Here is a 19,771-nt window from a genome sequence, read left to right on the forward strand (position 1 = left end):
CAACACAAACCGGGATCACACCGGGAGTGGGACTGAGTCACACACAGAATAGGATCACACCGGGAGTGGGACTGAGTCACACACAGATCAGGATCACACCGGAGTGGGACTGAGTCACACACAGATCAGGATCACACCAGGAGTGGGACTGAGTCACACACAGGACCGGGATCACACCGGGAGTGGGACTGAGTAAACCCTCAGCATATCAATGAGTTGCACACTCCCCACACCCCCCAGGATACTGTACCTGGAGCAGCACTCCCCAGGATTCTGAACGGGATTCCTGCAGCTCAATGGCTGACAGGACACAGGCTCACAGCGAATCGCTCCGTCCTGGAGGAGAAACACAGCAACATCAGACTCCTAGATTCCACCCACACAGCCCCTCCCATCCTTCCCTCCACCCACACAACCCCCCCTCCCTCTCCACACCCCACACAGTCCCCTACCTGCCCTGCCCCCACCCACACAGCCCCCCTCCACACACACCCTTCCTCCTCCCCACCTCACACAGCCCCCCTCCCTCCCCCCACTCACACAGCCCCCCTCCCTCCCCTCACTCACACAGCCCCCCTCCCTCCCCTCACTCACACAGCCCCCCTCCCTCCCCTCACTCACACAGCCCCCCCTCCCTCCCCTCAATCACACAGCCCCCCCTCCCTCTACCCCACCCACACAGCCCCCCCTCCACACACCCCCCTCCCTCCCCCAGCTCCCCCTCCCTCCCCCCCCACTCACACAGCTCCCCCTCCCTCCCCCCAAACACACAGCTCCCCCTCCCACCCTCCTCCCCAAACACACAGCTCCCCCCTCCCCTCCCTCCTCCCCAAACACACAGCTCCCCTCCCTCCCCTCCTCCCCAAACACACAGCTCCCCTCCCTCCCTCCTCCCCAAACACACAGCTCCCCGCCCTCCCTCCTCCCCAAACACACAGCTCCCCGCCCTCCCTCCTCCCCAAACACACAGCTCCCCCTCCCACCCTCCTCCCCAAACACACAGCTCCCCCTCCTCCCTCCTCCCCAAACACACAGCTCCCCCTCCCTCCCTCCTCCCCAAACACACAGCTCCCCTCCCTCCCTCCTCCTCAAACACACAGCTCCCCTCCCTCCTCCCCACTCACACAGCCCCCTCCCTCTTCCCCACTCACACAGCCCCCTTCCTCCCCCCACTCACACAGCCCCCCTCCCTCCCCACCAAACACACAGCTCCCCCTCCCTCCCCCCCAAACACACAGCTCCCCCTCCCTCCTCCCCAAACACACAGCTCCCCTCCCTCCCTCCTCCCCCACTCACACAGCCCCCCTCCCTCCCCCCACTCCCACAGCCCCCCCTCTCTCCCCCCCACTCACACAGCCCCCCCTCCCTCCTCCCCACTCACACAGCCCCCCTCCCTCCCCACCAAACACACAGCTCCCCTCCCTCACCCCCAAACACACAGCTCCCCTCCCTCCCCCCAAACACACAGCTCCCCTCCCTCCGTCTACCCCACCCACACAGCCCCCCTCTCCCTCCTCCCCACTCACACAGCCCCCCTCCCTCCCCATCAAACACACAGCTCCCCCTCGCTCACCCCCCAAATACACAACTCCCCTCCTCACCCCCAACACACGGCTCCCCTCCCTCACCAACACAGCTCCCCCTGCCTCCCCCCCACTCACACAGCCCCCCCCTCCCCTCCTCCCCACTCACACAGCCCCCCCCTCCCTCCTCCCCCACTCACACATCCCCCTCCCCTCCCCCCCCACTCACACAGCCCCACCTCTCTTCCCCCCACTCACACAACCCCACTCCCTCTACCCCACCCCACACAGCCCCACTCCACCCCCCCCTCACACAGCCCCCCTCCACACCCCCACTCACACAACCCCCCTCCTCTATTCTCACTCACACAGCCTCCCCCACTCACAGCCCCCACTCCCTTCCCCCCACTCACACACTCCCCTCCCTCCCCCCCACTCACAGAGCTCGCCCTCCCCCACTCATTCAGCCTGCACTCCTTCACCCCACTCACTCACACAGCCCCACTTCCTCCCCCCACTCACACAGCCCCCCTCCCGCCACCCACTCACATAGCACCCCTCCCTCCCTCCACTCACACAGCCTCCCCCACCCACACAGCCTCCCCCACCCACACATCCCCTCCCTCCCTCCCCCCCACTCACACAGCCTCCCCCACGCACACATCCCCTCACTCCTTCCCCCACGCACACATCCCCTCCCTCCTCCCCCACTCACACATCCCCTCCCTCCCTCCCCCACTCACACAGCCACCCCCACCCACCCAGCCCCCCTCCCTTCCCCCCACTCACACAGCCTCCCCCACCCACACAGCCCCCGTCTCCCTCGTCCCCACTCACACAGCCCCCCTCCCTCCCCCCACTCACACAGCTCCCCCTCCTCACCCCCAATCACACAGCTCCCCTCCCTCACCCCCAATCACACAGCTCCCCCTCCCTCCCCCCACCCACACAGCACGCCCCACCCCCACCCACACAGTCCCTCCCCTCCCTCCCCCCACTCACACTATCCCACCCACACAGTCCCACTCCACCCCCCCCACTCACACGGCCCCCTCCACCCCCTCACTCACACAGCCCCCCTCCACCCCCCCACTCACACAGCCCCCCCCTCTCTTCTCACTCACAGTCTCCCCCCACTCACACAGCCCCCCTCCCTTCCTCCACTCACACATCCCCTCCCTCCCCTCCCCCCACTCACACATCCCCTCCCTCCCTCCCTCACTCACACAGCCACCCCCACCCACCCAGCCCCCCTCCCTTCCCCCACTCACACAGCTCCCCCTCCCTCCCCCCACTCACACAGTCTGCCCTCCCCTCACTCACACATCTCGCCCCACCCACACAGCCCCCCCCCACTCACACATCCTCCCCCCCACTCACAAAGCCTCCTTCCACCCCCCACTCACACAGCCTTCCCCCCACCCACACAGCCCCCCCTCCCTCCCCCCACTCACACAGCCCGCCCTCCCATCCACACACCCTCCTCTCCCACCCCCACCCACACAGCCTCCGTCCCCCCACTCACACAGCCTCCCCCCACGCACACAACCTGCCTCCCCCCACCCACACAGCCCCCCTCCCTCCCCCCACTCACACTGCCCGCCCTCCCATCCACACAGTCCCCCCCATCCACACAGCCCCGCCCCTCCCCTCCCTCCCTCTACCCCACCCACACAGCCACCTCCCCCCTCACTCACACTGCCCACCCTCCCATCCACAAAGATGCCCATTCACACAGCCCCTCCCCCACCCACACAGCCCCCCCCACTCACACAGCCCCCCTTCCCTCCCCCCACTCACACAGCCCCCTCCCCTCCCTTCACCCACTCACACAGCTCCCCCTCCCACCCCTCACAAAGCCCTCCTTCTCCTGCCCTTCCCCTCCCTCCCCACTCACACAGCCCCACCTCCCCCCACCCACAAAGCCCACCCACCACCCTCACACAGCCCCCCTCCCCACCCACACAGCCCCTCCCCTCCCTCCCTCCCCTCACTCATAGTCCCTACCCTCCCTCCACTCACACAGTCCCTCCCCCCCTCCCAACTCACACAGCCCCCCTCCCTCTCCCACCCCACAGCTCCTCCCTTCCCTCCCTCCCCTCACTAATAGTCCCTACCCTCCCTCAACTCACACAGTCCCTCGCCTCCCTCCCCCACTCAGTCCCTCGCCTCCCTCCCCCACTCAGTCCCTCGCCTCCCTCCCCCAACTCACACAGCCCCTCCCCTCCCTCCCTTCCCCACCCACACAGCCTCACACCCTCCCTTCCCCAGTACTCATTCTGTCTCAGTCTCACTGCCTGACATTACTGTGACATTGCACGGAGTGGATAGGAGTCTGAATTACTCTCTATGCTGTACAGTACCCAGTCTGGGAGTGTGTGATGGGAGAGTGCAGTGGGAGCTTTGCTTTGTGTCTAATCCATGCTGAACCTGCACTGGATTCCCTAAAGCTAAGGTACGACATTGAGACAGTATCAGACCAGCCAGTAACAGGGACAACAGCAACATGTCAATGTCTTGGGCTAGTTTAATAAGGAAATTACTCACCAGGCAGCTACAATCTACACATGGATCTCCAGTGGACACCCTCTGCCCATTCAGATATTCCTGTCCATCGAGAGAACAGTGTGCTTGGAGTAAAAGGCAAAGATAGAGAATTATTCATGGCAGCCCCAGCATTTCAGAGTTCACATGGAACAGAGTCCAAATCTGGGTGATAAGGAGTGATGGGGTGAGGGTGGGAGTGACAGGGAAAGTGACTGCATCTACTCAGATTGTTAAAATGTCACGAAATTACAGAACAGACCCTAAAAGGTGAGCAGACCGTCAGGCCTAATATCAAGATAATTAGAATACAAGGTTTCAGTTACACAAAGCGATCAGCAACTCTGGCTATACGGGAATATCTTGGCTTTAGAGGGAGAGTGGTGTCGATTGACCGACTGACATCTGGACCCAGAGGGTTAGCTCAGACAATTAACTACAAATTGATTTTCCCAGAATTTAGACACGTGAGGGGTATTTGGGTCAAAACTTTTAAAATCTTAAAAGGTTAGGAAGGCCAGGCAGAGAGAAGCACTCTTAGCTGGTGAGGGAGTCGAGGACTAGGGGGCAGGCTTAGAAATACAAGGTAGGCCTTTAGAGGAAAATGAAGAAATACGCTGATGTAGAAGTTTGGAACTCTCTACCACAAACACGCTGACGTCGGAGTGCTTGAAAACTGAAATGGAAACATTTTTATGAGCCAAACACAATGGGCTGAAGGTCCTGAAGGTCAGAGAGTTGCTGACACAGTGTATGTTCGAGCTGTCTGCTGGACAAGCAGAATCCCTGAATGGATTTTTCTGATGGGCTTTTCCATGTTACTGAAACTTTCCAAAAAAAACGTCCATTAGAGTTGGAGAATTCGAAGTGTACCCATCCATTTCAGCTAATTAGTAACCCATTAACTGTTAGAGCATTAAAAACTGACTGATTCACTGCACGTACACAACACAGGCAATGTAGGGGGAAAACAGCATGATTCCTGTACGATGGTAGTGTCGGGGTTTACTAAAGGAAAAAAAATAAAAATAAAAACTGACTCCTGGATAACTATTAAACTGAGCATCCAAACCTCCACTGACACCACCTAGCCCCTAACATACTCCTGGCCAGATATCATTCCCCTTACTTCTGACCCAATTCCACTGTCCCACTCCCTGACTTGACCCTGTCGTACCGACACTGCCCGTGAGAGCCCAGCTGGTAATCTGAATCTGATGAAGTGTCATCTAGGCTCGAAACGTGAGCTTGTTCTCTCTGCACGGAAGCTGTGATCTCCAGCACTTTTCCAGTACGGTAATCTGACTCCCCTGTAACTCAGAACCTTACCCCCATGTTAGACCCGACTGGACCAGGACCCAATTCATTCCCCTGAAATCCCATTGCTCCACCAACTGGCTTGGATATTGCTCACTAGTCTGTCTACTCCTGACCAAACACAACACCCCTCTGCCTGTTAGATCCAAAACCCTCTCCAGCCTACTTTAAGCATTCATTTGGTTACCTGGCACCTTACCCACCTGATACTGGACCCACTTGGCAATCTACTGACTTCAGTCAAAATGTATGGTGCTGGAAAAGCACAGCTGGTCAGGCAGCATCTGAGGAGCAGGACAGTCATTGTTTTGAGCATAAGCTATTCAGCAGGAATGTGGGGGGGGGGGGCCCAAGGGGGCTGAGAGATAAATGGAAGGGTGGTGGGGCTGGGGGGTGGGGGGGGGGGGGGGGGGGGAAAGGTAAGTGAGAGAGCATTAGGTAGATGATGGTGGAGGTAATGGTGATAGGTTGGAGAGGAGGGTGGAGCGGGCAGGTGAAGGAAGCTGGACAGGTAGGACAGGTCATGGGGGCAGTGCTGAGTTGGAGGGTTGGATCTGGGATAAGGTGTAGGGAGGGGAGATGAGGAAACTGGTGAAATGCACATTGATCCTATGTGGTTGGAGGATCCCAAGGTTAAGTGGCTAGGATTTGGTGGTGGAGGAGGCCCAGGACTTGCTTGTCCTTGTCCTTGCCAGAGTGGGAGGTGGAGGTGAAGTGTTCGGGCCACAGAGCAGTGGCAGCACCACACGTTTTGACTCTGATCTCCAGCATTTGCCTTCCTCACTTTCTCCTAATCTACTGACCTCATTCAGCTAGCACACTACCTTCTGGGCACCCTAACCCCTGTCTTATATTCTTTTCCTTTCCAGGAGCTATCAAAGTGTCTGGTCATGCTGTTGCCTAAATAAATCACAGAACACGGCAAAATTGGCTGCTGCAATTTGTGGAGGGCCCTGTCCAGGAATCTCCAGTACAGAAGCCATTCTGAAGGGAAGTCGGTAATTCTTAATCCAATTAGGTTCAGAAATAGGGTTTCTGACTGTGCTTGGAATATCTGAATCGTGATGGAATAACTTGGGTTGCAGTTCCATCCATGATCTCATTAACCAGTGTAACCTAGGCCTGAGAATGCAATCTGGATTAACGCTGGTTCACACTCCCCAAGGGTCTAAGTGAACAGGGGTCTCACCAACACACAGGGGACAGCAGCTGCCATCTGCCGGGGCCACAGGATTCCTGCAGTTGGTCTGACACACTTTCTCTTCACACACAACTCGTCCTTCCTGGAAAACAAACATGGGAATATTGAGTTTGGGTTTGGTAGTTTTCTCTGCATTTCTCCTGATTCCTCACTAAAGGAGAGAATCTCTCTGGAATCCAGCTCACCCACAGTGTGCAGTGGGTATAATGCGCTGCACTCAGCTGTGCATAAAGGAGAAGACACACTCAAACATACGCCTCACACACCATTTATAAAAATCCACTGAGCTTTTCGTAAATGATGGTTAAATATTTCTCCTCCAATGACCCAAACTCCCAGCTGAGATTAGTGAATTAGGCCAAAGTGGGGAATTACTATTAATTCACAGTCCTCTGTGCGCCTCAATGTAACCCCAAGGGGCGCAACTGCTCTCTCATACATTTGCTGTGAACATACAGATGCATTTAACATTTGCCAACCAACTCAAAGCTAGAAAGAACTACACAACTGGGCATTAGGGTTTACAGACAATGAACAATCCAACAAACCACTGTTGCTCTGAAATAAAGCAAGTCACAACAACTAATGACATCTCAGTAAATAATATCCGGAATCTTCCTTTAGCAATAAAGTGCAATTTTGTCAAGGTGGTGCTGCTGTGCTCAATGTTGCCTTTAATAAAGTCAGAAGAAGTCACACGACACCAGGCTATAGTCCAACAGGATTATTTGAAGTGACAAGCTTTTGCAGCACTACTCCTTTGTCAGGTGGGCTTCACTTCACAAAGCAGCAGCGCCCCGAAAGCTTGTGATTTCAAATAAACCTGTTGGACTATAGCTTGGTGTCGTGGGACTTCTGACCTTGTCCAGGCCGGTCCAAAACCGGCACCTCCTTTAATAAACTCAGCTGAAACACTAGAGTGAGAAATTGCTCGATCAGAAAACCTCATTTTCATACGGAAACATGCTCGGTCTCAGTGCTTTTGTCAATGAGACATGCCGAGCAGCACAGATAGTTACAGAGGCAGTGTACAGGGAGCTTTACTCTGTATCTAACCTTGTATTGTACTTGTCCTGGGAGGGATTGATGGGGACAGTACAGAGGTAGCTTTACCCTCTACTGTACCTGTCTGCAGGAATGTTTGATTTAGGGTGGGGGGTGGGGTCAGGGCAGTTAGAAATAGCCTTACTCTGTATCTGACCCGAAGCTGTCCCTGTCCTGCACATGTTGGATGGGGAACAATGTAGTGGCAGCCTTACTCTGTACCTGACCCTGTGCTGTCCCTGCTGTAGGAGTGTTTGATGGGATAGTGAACAGCAGGTTTTACTGTAATCTACCCCTCTCCCACCTGACCATCCCATTCCAGTGCTGACAGGATTTTGTTACAGATCGGGTGTGTGGCCCCCTTAAGACAGTGCTGTTTTTATAATCTCCAACCCTATGACACTGTCAGGTAGTGAGCAATCCTGGGGGAACAGCTCTCCAGGAACAGGTAAGCAGTTGTGGGTTGGTGGGGGGGAGGGGGGAGAGAAAGGCAGCAGGGGGTGGGGGGAAGTCAGCGGGTGTGGGGGGAGGAAGGCAGCAGGGGGTGGGGGGAGAGGGAGGCAACAGGGGGTGGGGGAGGCAGGAAGGCAGCAGGGGGTGGGGGAGGCAGGAAGGCAGCAGGGGATGGGGGCAGGCAGGCAGCAGGGGATGGGGGGAGGAAGGCAGCAGGGGGTGAGGGGTGAGGCAGGCATCAGGGGGTGAGGGGTGAGGCAGGCATCAGGGGGTTGGGGGGAGGAAGCGGGTGTGGGGGAGGAAGGCAGCAGGGGGTGGGGGGGGGAGGCAGCAGGTCTGGGGGGAGGAAGGCAGCAGAGGGTGGGCTATAGTCTCATGTGGCGTGCTGCATCCTGCATCTAAACCTATCCTGAACAGCAAACCCTGTATTCCAACCACAATCCCCAGCCACAACCCCATATTCCAACACCCCAGCCCAAAGCCACCTTACTCCCACCCTCATCATGACCCCCTCACCTCACTGTGACCTCTCACCCTCACCACGACTCACCCACCCTCACCGGTGACCCCCCCCCCCCCCTCACCATGACCCCTCACCCCAATCCCATCTTCGTTTTAGCCTGTATCCCAGTCCCAGCTGAACATCAGGAAAAAGAAAATCGCAGCAACGTGGCATGAGCTGTTTCCCAGATTTCTCGACTGGATTTATCCTTATTCGTTTCTTGGCCTCCTCACTATGGCCCAGATCCTTTTATCTCCTCTGCATTTGTTCTGAACATCGCTTAGGTTAGGTTACGGCTAGGGTGAGTAAAGACTCTATTCAGGGGAGGTCAAGCAGAAGGCAGTCTACATTTATTTTCCATCTTCCCTCATTATCAGACTTTGCTCAAATCCACCTCATTAAAAGCAGCAATGGGCACAGTTCAGGTAAGGAGCTCGAAAATCATCCACTGGGTTTGACATCTTCCCTAGATCACCCCAAACCCAATATCTCTACCAAACCTCCTTCCCTGACATCTCCTCACTCACTATCTCCACAACCGACATCTCCCCATGAACCCCGCGCTATCTCCCCACTGTTCCCTTGACAACTCCCCATGACCTCACCCTCCTGACCTCTCCCCAATATCTCCCCATGACCTCATTCCCCCGCAATATCTTCACACTATCCCCCTGCCCAAAAACTCCCCATGATCTCTCCCTGACCCTCATGACATCTCCCCATTATCTCCCACACCTGCCCATAATTTCATCCTCCTGACCCCTCCCTGACGTCTCCCCATAACCTCATCCCCTCGATTTCTCTCCACAATCTCCCCTGACATCCCCCCAATACCTCATACATCTCCCCGTAACCTCATCTCCCCACAATCTCCCCCTGACACCTCCCCAAAACCTCATCCCCCAATGTCTCCCCAGAATCTCCCCATGACCTCACCCCCCCGACCTTTCCCCATGATACACTCCCCCATCTCCCCGATCTGTTGCCAATCCCACCACCCCCCCCGCCCCCCCCCCCCACACCCTTGCCTTGATTGTTGTCGTGTCAGTCAGCCTCCCCTTCAGAGGACATCATGCTCACAATATCATTGTGGAACCACAGCACATGACCTGGTGGGTTAAAGGTTTTAGTCTGGGGCCCCTGAAGGCCTGACACCCTGATGGTCATGTTCTACTGTTTGTAATTGAATGGCTTAACATTAGTCAGATACCTAAGGGCCTGTGACTGTAACATTTGTATAGATGAGTGATTTGTAATAACTGTCTGTTTGATCTTCCAATACCACACTGCCCATTATATAATGGGTGATAATGGAAGCATTGCTGCATTGATCCAAATGACTCGTTGGACACAAAATACCTGTTACAGTGAACAACGGTGGGTGGCTGTTCATGAAGAAGACTCTAACATTTCAATAATAAAACATTCTGCATCATAAGGTTCTAAATGTAGAGAAGAAAGATATTAAATCTCATATCTTACAAATAGAGGAAATTTCGAGCAGTGAAGTTGTGAAGAAGCTAGGCTTAAGGTTACAATCCTACACTGAGCTAATGGGTCCCTTGTTAAACTATCATGAATTGACAAACTGCTGTTCCAATTTCTTTAAATAAAATGTCAGTTCAGTGCTCCTCACATTATAGTGACAAACCTTTCCTGAAAGACAATGCAGCTAAAAGAAATACTGAAAAGCAGAAACAAATAGAGAAATTGCTGGAAAAGCTCAGCAGGTTCAGCAGCATCTATAGAGAGAAACCAGAGTTAACATTTCAGGTCCAGTGACCCTTCCTCAGAACCGATGGCCACGAAGAAAAATTTGGTTTTTATGCAGAAGATAGGGTGGGGGGAGAGGGTATGGAGAAAACGACAGGTGGAGATTGAGCCCAACGAGAGAGGAAAACAGTTGGACAAGGGAGTAGGTAATGATCAGCCTGGGGGAAGGAATGGCTATTAACGGAGACTGTTATTGGTGAGCAATGGGTGTTGTGTAACAAGTCCTAGTGTGTGGGGGTTGGGATAAGGACACAGGAGAAGGTACCTCAAGCTCTAAAATTGTTCAGCTTGATATTGAGACTAAGTCTATCGAGTTCTCAAATGGAAAATGAGGTGCTGATCTTCCAGCTTGCACTGAGCTCCACTGGAGCACTGCAGTAAGCCTGAGACACAGATGCAGGCCAAGGGAACAAGGTGGTGTGTTGAGGTGGCAGGCTCAGGATCTCTTTTATGGACAGAACTTTCTTGTGGACAAACAAAGTGGCCTGCACTTTGTTTCCTCAGTGTTGAGGAGACGACATTGTGAGCAGTGATCGTGTGACATGCAGGTAAAGCATGGAAGGTGTGTTTAGGCCCTTGGATACTGGGGAGGGAGGAGGTAAAGGGACAAGTGCTACCTACACCTTCTACAGCTGCAGGGGAAGGTGCCACAGGGCTGTGGAGGGAGGGTGTGGATGTTGGGAATGAAGGGTGTTGCAGAGGGGGTGGTCTCTGAGAAAGGCTGACAAGGGAGGGCAGGGGAATGTGCGTCCACTGATGGCATCCCGCTAGAGGTGGCCAAAATGGCAGCTAATGATCCTTTGGATGTGGCCATGAAAAAGCAGCTGCGTTTTTACACTAACAAGTCTTACCTGTATCTAGACCTCAGTTGATTTTGCCATTTGTCATGAAAGTAGATGGAAACCCTTTGGACATCATTACTCCTTATTTAGCTCAAATGCCACCAAGTGGCTGAAACCTGGAATTGTAAGGCTGCAATGTTTCAACTCCAAGGCTGTAGGTCTGAAAATCCAACTTCTGAAAGGGACCAAGCTGAGTAAAGGAGCAGCAACAACAACAACAACAAAAGGAAAACAGAGGCACAGAAGAGAAAAATAAAAGAGAGAAGGCAAACCAGTGAAAGAATTAAACAAACAGTGCAATGTTTTGTAAAAAAACTGACACTTCCATGCAAAATGCAAGGCACCCAATCAATTATGGACTGGGCAGCCAATGATACATTTACTTAATTATATTGCTGAAGATAATTCATGCAGTTTTATTTTACAGATCGATAAGAAATTGTTCTGAGAAGGAAGTTGTGTATATCTTGTTTGCCATCGGCAAGAAGGGGCTTGGCAGAATTAATTCTTCTGTTCTTTCTGTGAACAATCAGAGAGATACAGAAAAGATGTAGAAAGGTTTTAAAGCTCAGCTTTGGATAAGAATTCAGGATGAACAGACTCCAATTCTGGTTGCAGACAGCAACCCCTCAAGTGTCTATTAAGCAGTTTGTCAGAAGATATTACAGCAAAAGAGCACGATCTTTCTGACAAAGGTCTCTCAGACACAGTTACTGAGTTAATATTTGTCTTTACACCAGCTAAAGTGTAAGGGAGAGACCTTCTGAACAAGGAAAAAGGCCAGATCATTAGGATGGACACAGGCATAAAGACACAGTGACAGGACAATAACTATTACACACTTTAGATGCAACCAGCCCAATTCCTAAAGCACATCAAGTCTGCTATATCTGGAACATAAATGGGTGTCGCGTCTACCCAAAGGCTGTCCACCCTTTCCTCATATCTGTAGTCATGATTTGGAGATGCCAGTGTTGAACTGGGGTGTACAAAGTTAAAAATCATACAACACCAGGTTAGAGTCCAACAGGTTTAATTGGAAGCACACTAGCTTTTGGAGCGTCGCTCCTTCATCAGGTGGTAATGGAGGGCTCAATCCTAACACACAGAATTTATAGCAAAAATTTACAGTGTGATGCAACTGAAATTATACATTGCAAAATTGATCGTCTGTTAAGCTTTTCATCTGTTAGAACAACGTGATAGTTTAACTTCTTTCATGTGTAAATCACAAAAAACCTTTTTTTAAAAAGTTGCATTCTCAGGTTAGCTGTTAACAATGGTGATAGCTAGACAATATGTTGAAGGTGTTGGCCCCCTGTGTTCTCTGTCTAGGCCATGATGTTTAGATTGATTCTAATCTAAAAAGTGAGATAACGGAGTTTTACATAAATTCATGCAGTTTTTTGAGCAAAGTACAATGTAACCCTGTGAGTACAAATTCACCCCACACTCACAACCCCCACCCCAGACAGACAGACAAACAGACAGACAGACAGACAGACAGACACACACACACACAGACAGACAAAGACCCACATGCGCACATATATTTTGTGGGGTGAATTTGTACTTGCAGAGTTACATTGTACTTTGCTCAAAAACTGGATGAATTCATGTAGAACTCCGTTATCTCACTTTTTAGATTAGAATCAATCTAAACATCATGGCATAGACAGAGAACACAGGGGGCCAACACCTTCACCACCCCCATTCCAACCTCTCACCCTCACAACACGCAGTCCTCCAATCCCTCTGCTCCAATCCCAACCTCACCATCAAGCCAGCAGATAAAGGGGGTGCAGTGGTAGTCTGGCACACTGACTTCTACACCGCTGAAGGCAAACGCCAACTTGAGGACACCTCTTCCTACTGCCCCCTCGACCATGACCCCACCCCCCATCACCAAACCATCATCTCCCAGACCATACAGAACCTCATCACCTCAGGAGATCTCCCACCCACAGCTTCCAACCTCATAGTCTGGGAACCCCGCACTGCCCGGTTCGACCTCCTTCCCAAGATCCACAAGCCTGACCACCCTGGCCAACCCATTGTCTCAGCATGCTCCTGCCCCACTGAACTCATCTCCACCTACCTCGACACTGTCCTATTCCCCCCCCCTAGTCCAGGAACTCCCCACATATGTTCAAGACAACACCTACGCCCTCCACCTTCTCCAAGACTTCAGATTCCCTGGCCCCCAACGCCTCATCTTCACCATGGATATCCAATCCCTCTATACCTCCATCCGCCATGACCAGGGCCTCCAAGCCCTCCGTTTTTTCCTCTCCAGACGTCCCCAACAGTACCCTTCCACTGACACTCTCATTCGTTTGGTCGAACTGGTCCTCACCCTTAACAATTTCTCCTTTGAAACCTCCCACTTCCTCCAGACCAAAGGGGTAGCCATGGGCACACGTATGGGCCCCAGCTATGCCTGTCTCTTTGTTGGTTATGTAGAACAGTTGATCTTCTGTAATTACACCAGCACCACTCCCCACCTCTTCCTCCGCTACATTCATGACTGCATTGGCGCCACCTCGTGCTCCCGCGAGGAGGTTGAGCAATTCATCAACTTCACCAACACATTCCACCCTAACCTTAAATTTACCTGGACCATCTCTGACACCTCCCTCCCCATCTCCATTAATAACGACCGACTTGACACTGACATTTTTTACAAACCCACCGACTCCCACAGCTACCTGGATTACACCTCTTCCCACCCTACCTCTTGCAAAAATGCCATCCCGTATTCCCAATTTCTCCGTCTCCGCCGTATCTTCTCCCAGGAGGACCAGTTCCACCACAGAACACACCAGATGGCCTCCTTCTTTAGAGACCGCAATTTCCCTTCCCACGTGGTTAAAGATGCCCTCCAATGCATCTCGTCTACATCCCGCACCTCCGCCCTCAGATCCCACCCCTCCAACCGTAACAAGGACAGAACGCCCCTGGTGCTCACCTTCCACCCTACCAACCTTCGCATAAACCAAATCATCCGCCGACATTTACGCCTCCTCCAAAAAGACCCCACCACCAGGGATAGAACATAGAACATAGAACATAGAACAATACAGCACAGAACAGGCCCTTCGGCCCACGATGTTGTGCCGAACTTCTATCCTAGATTAAGCACCCATCCATGTACCTATCCAAATGCCGCTTAAAGGTCGCCAATGAATCTGACTCTACCACTCCCTCGGGCAGCGCATTCCATGCCCCCACCACTCTCTGGGTAAAGAACCCACCCCTGACATCTCCCCTATACCTTCCACCCTTCACCTTAAATTTATGTCCCCTTGTAACACTCTGTTGTACCCGGGGAAAAAGTTTCTGACTGTCTACTCTATCTATTCCGCTGATCATCTTATAAACCTCTATCAAGTCACCCCTCATCCTTCGCCGTTCCAACGAGAAAAGGCCGAGAACTCTCAACCTATCCTCGTACGACCTACTCTCCATTCAAGGCAACATCCTGGTAAATCTTCTCTGCACCCTCTCCAAAGCTTCCACATCTTTCCTAAAGTGAGGCGACCAGAACTGCACACAGTACTCCAAATGTGGCCTAACCAAAGTCCTGTACAGCTGCAACATCACCTCACGACTCTTGAATTCAATCCCTCTGCTAATGAACGATAATACTCCATAGGCCTTCTTACAAACTCTATCCACCTGAGTGGCAACCTTCAAAGATCTATGTACATAGACCCCAAGATCCCTCTGTTCCTCCACCTGACCAAGAACCCTACCATTAACCCTGTATTCCGCATTCTTATTTGTTCTTCCAAAATGGACAACCTCACACTTGGCAGGGTTGAACTCCATCTGCCACTCCTCAGCCCAGCTCTGCATCCTATCTAAGTCCCTCTGCAGCCGACAACAGCCCTCCTCACTGTCCACAACTCCACCTATCTTTGTATCATCTGCAAATTTACTGACCCACCCTTCGACTCCCTCCTCTAAGTCATTAATAAAAATTACAAACAGCAGAGGACCCAGAACTGATCCCTGCGGAACTCCACTTGTAACTGGACTCCATGCTGAATATTTACCATCTACCACCACTCTCTGACTTCTACCGGTTAGCCAGTTTTCTATCCAATTGGCCAAATTTCCCTCTATCCCATGCCTCCTGACTTTCCGCATAAGCCTACCATGGGGAACCTTATCAAATGCCTTACTAAAATCCATGTACACTACATCCACTGCTCTACCCTCATCCACATGCTTGGTCACCTCCTCGAAGAATTCAATAAGACTTGTAAGGCAAGACCTACCCTTCACAAATCCGTGCTGGCTGTCCCTAATCAAGCAGTGTCTTTCCAGATACTCGTAAATCCTATCCCTCAGTACCCTTTCCATTACTTTGCCTGCCACAGAAGTAAGACTAACTGGCCTGTAATTCCCGGGGTTATCCCTATTCCCTTTTTTGAACAGGGGCACAACATTCGCTACTCTCCAGTCCCCTGGTACCACCCCAGTTGCCAGTGAAGACGAGAAGATCATTGCCAACGGTACTGCAATTTCCTCTCTTGCTTCCCACATAATCCTAGGATATATCCCGTCAGGCCCGGGGGACTTGTCTATCCTCAAGTTGTTCAAAATGTCCAACACATCTTCCTTCCTAACAGGTATCTCTTCTAGCTTATCAGTCCGTTTCACACTCTCCTCTTCAACAATACGGTCCCTCTCGTTCGTAAATACTGAAGAGAAGTACTTGTTCAAGACCTCTCCTATCTCTTCCGATATATTTCCCTCCCACCTCTTTCCGCCTTCCGCAAAGACCATTCCCTCCGTGACTACCTGGTCAGGTCCACGCCCCCCTACAACCCACCCTCCCATCCTGGCACTTTCCCCTGCCACCGCAGGAACTGTAAAACCTGCGCCCACACCTCCTCCCTCACCTCTATCCAAGGCCCTAAAGGAGCCTTCCACATCCAAAGTTTTACCTGCACATCCACTAATATTATTCATTGTATCCGTTGCTCCCGATGCAGTCTCCTCTACATTGGGGAGACTGGGCACCTCCTAGCAGAGCACTTTAGGGAACATCTCCGGGACACCCGCACCAATCAACCACACTGCCCTGTGGCCCAATATTTCAACTCCCCCCTCCCACTCTGCCGAGGACATGGAGGTCCTGGGCCTCCCTCACCGCCGCTCCCTCACCACCAGACGCCTGGAGGAAGAACGCCTCATCTTCCGCCTCGGAACACTTCAACCCCAGGGCATCAATGTGGACTTCAACAGTTTCCTCATTTCCCCTTCCCCCACCTCACCCTAGTTCCAAACTTCCAGCTCAGCACTGTCCCCATAACTTGTCCGGACTTGTCCGACCTGCCTATCTCCTTTTCCACCTATCCACTCCACCCTCTCCTCCCTGACCTATCACCTTCATCTCCTCCCCCACTCACCTATTGTACTCTATGCTACTTTCTCCCCACCCCCACCCTCCTCTAGCTTATCTCTCCATGCTTCAGGCTCACTGCCTTTATTCCTGATGAAGGGCTTTTGCCCGAAACGTCGATTTCGAAGCTCCTTGGATGCTGCCTGAACTGCTGTGCTCTTCCAGCATCACTAATCCTGAACCTTCAACATATTGTCTAGCTATCACCATTGTTAACAGCTAACCCGAGAATGCAACTTTTCATAAAAAGGTTTTGTGATTTTCACATGAAAGAAATGAAACTATCACTGTATTCTAACAGATGAAAGGCTTAACAATCAATTTTTCAATATATAATTTCAGTTACATCACACTGTAAATTTTTGCTATAAATTCTGTGTGTTAGGATTGAGCCCTCCACTACCACCTGATGAAGGAGCGACGCTAGTGTGCTTCCAATTAAACCTGTTGGACTATAACCTGGTGTGTGATTTTTAACTTCATACCTGTAAAGCACTTACCACCAAAGGACATTGGGCACACAAATGCAGGAAACTGACTTTCAAAGGCCAAGAAAGATACCCAAACCAAATACAGCTGCCCATTTCTGAGTGACTAGTGGTGTACAGCAGGGATCAGTGCTTCCACCCCAGATCTTCACAACAATGTGGGATCTAAATGTAATAGAGTCCGCTCTAATGCATCTTTTGTTGACACGAATTGGCTGCAACACGATTGGTGAATTGGGAATGCGGTTTCTAAAATGCAAATTTGTAAAATGTGTGTTGGCTATAATGCAGTTAGATCACCAGCACTAAGTGTTACTTATATTGCACGAAGTTTGTATAGTGTGGGGTCACACAGGAATGGAACTATCGCATTATAGAAGAAATGACTGTATATCCAATTTTGCAGATGACACAAAGTTGGAGGGTGGGGATAACTGTGAGGAGGATGCAGAAATACACGGCCCGTGATCACAGACACGGCCAGTGAATAAAGATATGCTTTTACAGACAAGCACTTCCCGCATCCCCACACCCCCATCGGACACGGGGTGGCTGATCATGGATACACACAGGGCAGATGGACACTTGCACACAATCTATGTGCATTGTCACATGAGGAGTATCTACATAAATACCCCAACCCCCCCCCTCTGAATGTGTCGACATTATGACCCAATGTTGCATGCTTTCTCTTGCTCGCTCTTTCACGTTTCAAACTCATATGTTAACAAGTAGAATGCACAAAAAACAAGCTGAAAACTATTAATTTCAAGGAGACTTTTAGCCAACATGCTGATCCTTGCCTCGAGGAGTTAACTGAAAATCCACTGGAAAACTTCCAAGTGTGTAACTGCTTGACATGTGAACACTGAACGGATCACATTACTGAGCTCCAGAGACCTGTCTGGTTCTTTGCCAAGTTTGAACATAGAACCTCAGGCACTGGCTCCTCCTTTAGCCCACATGGCCTATAAACGCTCTCAGCCTTTCGAACAGCCCTCTCTGATAATCGGTTTCAGCTTTAGGTCATTGGCTGCACTGTCAAACTGTGCTCTCTTAAAGGCAGTGCAAGGGTTGATTCCCAAACTCACTGTAACAGTCCACTGTTGTCACAATGAGGGAAACCACCTCACTGCTGGCCCCACCACTGCACTTGGTTTCTCTCCTCTGAGAGGAGAATGAGGGATGGGATCAGCCTCAACTACTGCCTCTCCCCATTCCCAGGCTCCTCCACTGGGAATGGGTGCACCTATCATTTCCATAGAAGGGTAAACACAAAATCCAGGGAAGTCTTGTCAGGCTTGATGTGGAGCGGATGTGTTCTCCTATAGGAGTCAACAATGAAGGATTGCGAGATAGCCGAGTGGTATTATCACTAGATTATTAACCCAGATACCCAGGTAATTCTCTGGGTTCAAATCCCACCATGGTAGGTGGTGGAATTCAATTTAAGTAACTGGAATTAACAGTATAACGATATTCAAAAAAACATTGTTGATTGTTGGAAAAGCCCATCTGGTTCACTCATGTCCTTCAGGCAAAGAAATTGCTGTTCTAACCCAATCTGGCCTGCATGTCACAGCAACATGGCTGGTTCTTAACTGCTCCCTGGGCAATTACAGATGGGCAATAAATGCTGACCCAGCCAGAGACGCCCACATTCCATGTTTCAATTAAGTAAATTTCCCCTCAGAATCTTCGAAACTCTCTTTTTAAAAACGATGTTGGATACAGAATCCTTCCTTCTTTTTGTGAAGCAAGGGGATGAAAGGTTATTGGGGGTAAATGGGAATGTGGAGATTTGTGGTTACTGTCAAATCAGCCACAATCTTATGAAATGGTGAAGTGGATGAAGGGGCCGAATGGCCTATTCCTGTCATTGTGCTTTTGCTGATACGTAACACCTTTCCCATGGGCATGTCCAAAGCCAACGCTGTGGTGATGGGCTTGGCCATTGCTCTCGGTTAATTGTATCCGATGGGATACAGGAGATTACAATCATTGAGACTTGGTTTGAGGGGAGTGCAGGCCCATGGAGGAGCCCCTATCCTATGGGTGGGACAATGGTGGAGTGTGGTCACTGGATGTAAACTCTAGGGGTTGCTCCCAAGGTCTGCACACAGCTTTACAGCCACCACCACCATTCACTCACAGAGTCCATTCACAGGCAGAACGTAACTCCTAACCGAGAATACGGTGCACACATTAACAAGTTGAAAACACCACTGTACTCACTGCACACACACATGTCTGACAGCCGTCTGGGGAACTGACTGTTTGCCCGTGGTCTAAGGTGGCTCCGTCCAGTTCACAGCCTAAGAAAAGAGAGACAAAATTCACTCACAGGCTGTAGCTGTGTGAGGCATCATTGCTCACCTCCCACTAGCTTGCAATGAGAGGCAAGTGCTGATGCATTCCCTGGGAACAGATGCACATGTGAAGGAGAGCAGAAACATCCATCTTCCCAAAACACTGCCAAGAAGGCCAGGAAAGTCAAGTGGCAGGGATCAGATGGCACTGGGATGAAAACATTGAGAGAGGCTAGGCAACTGAGCAAGTTGGCAGGTGGGGAGACTGGACTGGAATGCGGGGAGTAGGGAGCAAGTCTGTAGGGGAGGGTTGTAGGACATCCCACAGTCTCAGCTTCAGGTAGATTGAATAAATGAAAGGG

The 19,771-nt window shown here is 51.6% G+C and overlaps 1 protein-coding gene across 1 annotated transcript in view; it reads right to left on the reverse strand.

The window, feature by feature from the left end:
* The window catches only part of kcp (kielin cysteine rich BMP regulator), a 161,117-nt gene that overhangs the window by 66,577 nt on the left and 74,769 nt on the right, over positions 1–19,771 (reverse strand). The window contains exons 16-19 of the mRNA XM_072562062.1: positions 19,336–19,415; positions 6,574–6,667; positions 4,071–4,153; positions 178–336 (exon numbers count right to left, since the gene is read on the reverse strand). Coding sequence (XP_072418163.1) covers positions 178–336; positions 4,071–4,153; positions 6,574–6,667; positions 19,336–19,415 — 416 coding nt within the window. The remainder of the gene's footprint in view (positions 1–177; positions 337–4,070; positions 4,154–6,573; positions 6,668–19,335; positions 19,416–19,771) is intronic.

Source organism: Chiloscyllium punctatum, chromosome 44 (genome assembly GCF_047496795.1).
Source record: "Chiloscyllium punctatum isolate Juve2018m chromosome 44, sChiPun1.3, whole genome shotgun sequence".
Taxonomy (NCBI): domain Eukaryota; kingdom Metazoa; phylum Chordata; class Chondrichthyes; order Orectolobiformes; family Hemiscylliidae; genus Chiloscyllium; species Chiloscyllium punctatum.